Source organism: Myotis davidii, unplaced genomic scaffold, assembly GCF_000327345.1.
Source record: "Myotis davidii unplaced genomic scaffold, ASM32734v1 scaffold546, whole genome shotgun sequence".
Taxonomy (NCBI): domain Eukaryota; kingdom Metazoa; phylum Chordata; class Mammalia; order Chiroptera; family Vespertilionidae; genus Myotis; species Myotis davidii.
In genome coordinates, this window is record NW_006297836.1 from 47782 (window position 1) to 53172 (window position 5391).

Genomic DNA, 5391 nt, shown 5'->3' on the forward strand with positions numbered 1-5391 from the left:
CTCCTGGCCTGTACTTACCACTGGCCTCTTGAGCCTAAACCAGCGGTCGGTAAACTGCGGCTCACGAGCCACATGTGGCTCTTTGGCCCCTTGAGTGTGGCTCTTCCTAAGCCTTACGAGTACCCTAATTAAGTTAATAACAATGTACCTACCTATATAGTTTAAGTTTAAAAAATTTGGCTCTCAAAAGAAATTTCAATCGTTGTACTGTTGATATTTGGCTCTGTTGACTAATGAGTTTGCGAGGCCCTTGCTCTTTGCCATCTTTCTGCTGGTCTACATAGTGGCTATCGTTGGGAACCTGGGGATTGTCAGCCTTATCATAATGGACTCCCGGCTCCACACTCCCATGTACTTCTTCTTAGCCAACCTGTCCCTGCTGGACACTGCCTATATCTCCAACACGGTGCCTCAGGTGCTGGTGCATCTGCTGGCATCGGTGCGGGCCATGCCCTATCATGCCTGCCTTACCCAGATATTCTTTCTCCACTTCCTGGCACCCTGGGAATGTTTCCTGCTCACAGCCATGTCCTATGACCGCTATGCAGCCATTTGCCAGCCACTGCACTATCTGGTCCTCATGGGCCGAAGAACCCGGATAGGACTGGCTTCCATCTCCTGCCTTCTTGCCTTGACCAATGCACTCACCCACACCATCCTTGCAGCTCTACTCCAGTTCTGCGGGCCTCGCCTCATCACCCACTTCTTCTGTGACCTGCCTCCACTGCTCAAACTCGCTTGCTCCAGCACGCAGGCGAATGAACTCGCCCTGTTCTTCTTTAGTTTCCTGGTGGCTCTTGCACCCTGCGCCCTGGTCGTGATCTCCTACATACACGTTGTAGCTGCCGTTCTCAGGATGAACTCTGCTGAGGGCCGAAGGAAAGCCTTTTCCACCTGCGGCGCTCACATCACTGTGGTATGTATTTTCTACATCACTTCGGTCCTCTGCTACATCCTTCCCAGCTCGGCGTACTCCGGCCTACGAGACCGGGTGCTCTCTGTGCTGTATGTGGTCCTCACTCCCATGCTCAACCCCATCATCTACAGCATGCGAAACAAGGAGGTGAAGAGGGCTTTGTTTAAGGTCCTCGGGAAGGACAGTGCCTCCTAGGCGGTAGGCACATCCCCTCAAGGCCACACGCCTTCTCCACGGTGAGGCTGGCACATGCCTGATGCTTTGGGGGTGAGTCCAACAACCGAGGGGTTTGGGATTTAACGTAGATGGTGCATTTGGAGAATCCCGTTTTGTGCGAAAGGTTTTTCCCCATCCCAGCAAAGCTCAAAATATCTCTGTGGCATATTTTTTTTATTTGAAAACGTTGTTTTCCACTGATGGAAGTAAAACGTGGCCATTGGCTAAGTTGTGCGGTCACAGAAATGTATAGAAAGATTTTTAAAAATATGCTCCTCAATCTTACCATCCAGAGAGAACCACTGTGAACATTGATGGTGTCCTTCAGGTTTCTTTTTGAACTGCAAATGTATGTCCATGCATGTTTAAAGCAGGAAAACACATTTGGAATCAGAATGTATTGACAGCCTGGCTGGCATGGCTCAGTGGTTGAGCATCGACCTCTGAATCAGGAGGTCATGGTTCGATTCCCGGTCAGGGCACATGCCTGGGTTATGGGCTCAATCCCCAGTGTGGGGCATGCAGGAGGCAGCCAATCCATGATTCTCTCTCATTATTGATGTTTCTGTCTCTCTCTCTCTCCCTCTCTGAAATCAATAAAAATATATTTTAAAAGAATGTATTTACAGTTATGGTATGCTTAGATACATTTCATTTTTTCAACTGTAATGTATGCTTATTATAAAATCATGCTTGATACAAAGATGTGTTGTTAGAAGGAAAAAATGTTTCATAACCTGAGTCCTGTACTAACCACTATGAACAGTTTTATGTGTTTTCTTCCCAACTTTTTCTTAGGCTATACTAACCTGCATTTTAATACAATATTTTTTACATAAATAGGGTGGTACCACATGTAAATTGGCTGTCTGTAATTCTTATTCCATGAATTCCATGTTCTTGTCATTTGTACAATTTTTCTTCTGGGTTGTTTGTCTTTTTATGTATTGATTTTTAAAAGGTTCTTTCATTTTAAAGACACTAATTTTTTTTCTAAATTGTTTGTCTTTTCACTTTCTTTTTGGTGATTCCTTCCAAAACAGAATTTCAGACTTTTCTGTAATTAGACATTGATTTTAATTTTTGTTTTCTGGATTTTGTATCCTGCTTTGTTTACTATTTGCCTGATAAATAGTTTTTCTAATTGATTCCCAATTTGATGCTTTTCTGGTGTTTTCTGCTATAAATACACTTATTTCTTTGTATTCAGACATCGATTCATTTTTATTCATACATGCCTTCTGGGCTTCGTATCATGCATCGATTTCTACATCAATGTTTCTTCTTTTGTTTTTATAGTTTCATATTTTCTACTTAATTGTATGTTTTCATTTCTTCCCCATTTAAACTTTGATTCTTTGAGAAATTTACTGTCCATAAAAAGCAGGGTCATGACCATCTTTCTTTTTCTTCTAACCTAAATCATCCAAGTAATTTCATTCTTGTTCTTTATGTAGTCTTTGCTTTGACTCTGGCTACTGACATTTTTTTAAATTTATCTTTATTGTTGAAAGTATTACAGATGTTCCCTCCCCTCCTCCCCCAATGACCCCCTCCACTCCACTCCCACCCTCTCCCGAGGTCTTCCCCGCTTTCTTGTCTGTCCATGGGCTATGCATATATGCATATAATTCATTGGTAAATCTCTCCCCCTCCACTTCTCTCTGAAATACGTCAGCCTGTTGCATGCTTCAATATCTTTGGATTTTTTTTTTTTGTTTGTGAGTTGATTTTGTTCATTAGATTGCACATATAAGAGAGATCATGTGATACTTCTCTTTCTCTGACTGGCTTATTTCACTTTGGCTATTGACTCTTTACTTTAGTTACATATCAGGCTTGATCCCTTAGGACACATCTGCTGGTGTTATGGCTGATAAACCCTATCTTCCAATGAGGAAGTGGCACTTGTGTTTGGTTTTGGACATCAACTTCGCATCCACATAATCTTGGCCTTTCTCCCCATCCATCCTTCACTCTACTACATGCTAGACTCTACATGCTAGAACATTCCCTCGTTCTCTAACCAGGTAATGTACTGAGCTTACAGAGATCTGGCTAAATGTGTCGTGAGGGAATTTATACTTCCTGCAAAACTCTGAAGGAAAGTATGTTCCAATTATGACAAAGACTTAGTTTCTTTAATATATAAAGAGCACTCACCAATCAATAATCTGAAAACTTTCTCACCACTAAAACTTAGACTGTGTATATTTACATAAATATGCATATCTAAACTTAATACTTAGTAGAGCATCAATTATAATAGTAAAAAATATTTAAAAACCCAAATGCTCATGTAGCGCCGAGGCAACAGTCCTCTAATCTGTTCGTGCCCTAACCTTCTCTGTCATTTACTTCTTATCCTCGTGTTTCTCCCTAAACCCTTGGGAATGCAACCCAAGCTGCAAGGAATAAATGAAGATGGGAGTTTAGAATTCAGTGAAGACAGCATTCCAACTCACTGGAGAAATCTGAATTATTTGGCAAATGATGTTGAGACACCTGACTAAACTCTGATGGAGGAACTAAAATAGATCAATGTCATTTTTTCACACCAAAATAAATTCTTAGTGGATTAAAATATCAAAGTTATGCCCTAGCTCAGTGGTCGGTAAACTGTGGCTTGCGAGCCACATGCGGCTCTTTCGCCCCTTGAGTGTGGCTCTTCCACAAAATACCAACTTCTGCACATGGGACACAAAGTTTCAATCGCACTGTACATGTGCACCCACACGTGGTATTTTGTGGAAGAGCCACACTCAAGGGGCCAAAGAGCCACATGTGGCTCACGAGCTGCAGTTTGCCGATCACTGCCTTAGCTGGTTTGGCTCAGTGGATTGAGCGTCTGCCTGCAAACTCAAGGGTCCCAGGTTCGATTTGGGCCAAGGGCACATGCCCGGGTTGCGGTGCTTGATCCCCAGTGGGGGTCGTACAGGAGGCAGCCTATCAATGATTCTCTCTCATCATTGATGTTGCTGTCTCTCCCTCCCTCTTCCTTCCTCTCTGAAATAGATTAAAAAATAAAAATATTAAAGCTATGAGTGTCAAATTTTATGACATTATAGTGGCTGAGGCTTTCCATTGGACAGAAACTGCAGAAATCATCATAAAAAATTGATTGCTTAAATAACATTTAAATTTTTTAATAGTTTCTATATAGAAAGGAATTACAAGCATAAATAAAATGAAGCAATGATGAAGGAAAGTATGTTTCTTTAATTTATAAAGAGCACTCATCAATCAATAAGTAAACTATGAGTATTCCAATTAAAAATGGACAAAGGATATGAATGGACAGTTCTTAGAAGAAGAGACACCACTAGCCCAATGTCATAGGAATTGGTAAGCCACATTAGAAATTTAAAAAAAAGAAACAATATTGAGATATGATTTTGGTTACTATATGGGCAAAGATTTGAAAGGTTCAAAATGTGTTCTTTGGGGGTTGTTATGGACTAAATTGCCCCCTCCCCCAGTTATATTTTGAAATCCTAATGTGACTGTATTTGGAGATAGGGACTTAAGGAGGTAATTAAGGTTAAATCAAGTCATAGTGTTTAGCCCCTACCAGGGTGGCCCCCCCTTTCTCTGTCCATATACATAGAGGAAAGGCCATGTGAGGACACAGTAAGAAGGCAGTTCAAGGAGGAGGCCTCACCACAAACCAACCCACTGGTACCTTGATCTGGGACTTCGAGTTTCCAGAACTTTGAGAAAATATATTTCTGTTGTTTAAGCCACCTACTGTCTGGCATTTTGTTACATTGCCTGAGCTCACAAACAGGCACACCTCAGAGAGATTGCAGGTTTGGTTCCAGGCTGCCACAAATAAAGCAAATATTGCAATAAAATGAGTCACATAATCCCCCTCCCCACCCCGAGTGCATATAAAACTATGCTGTAGTTTGTTAAGTGTACAAAAACATTATGCCTAAAAAAATGATGTCCATACCTTAATTTAAAAATACTTCATTGCCAATTCGCATGGATGGAACTGGAGAGCATTATGCTAAGCAAAAGAAGCCAGTCAGAGAAAGATAAATATCACATGATCTCACTCATTTGTGGAATATAATGAACAACATAAACTGATGAACAAAAACAGATCCAGAGACAGAGAAGCATTGATCAGCTCACCAAAGGTAGGGGAGGGTGGGAGTAAGGGGGAGAGATCAACCAAAGGACTTATATGCAAGCATATAGGCCTAACCAATGGACACGGACAACGGGGGGTGAGGGCATGAGCGGGAGGTGAG

General features: G+C 41.6%; 1 protein-coding gene across 1 annotated transcript; it reads left to right on the forward strand.

The window, feature by feature from the left end:
* The first annotated feature begins 300 nt into the window (after positions 1–300).
* LOC102771291 (olfactory receptor 3A1-like) lies at positions 301–1111 on the forward strand. The gene has a single exon (XM_006773710.2). It carries the CDS (start codon positions 326–328, stop codon positions 1109–1111), a length of 786 nt encoding a protein of 261 aa, XP_006773773.1. The 5' UTR covers positions 301–325.
* Positions 1112–5391: the final 4280 nt, after the last annotated feature.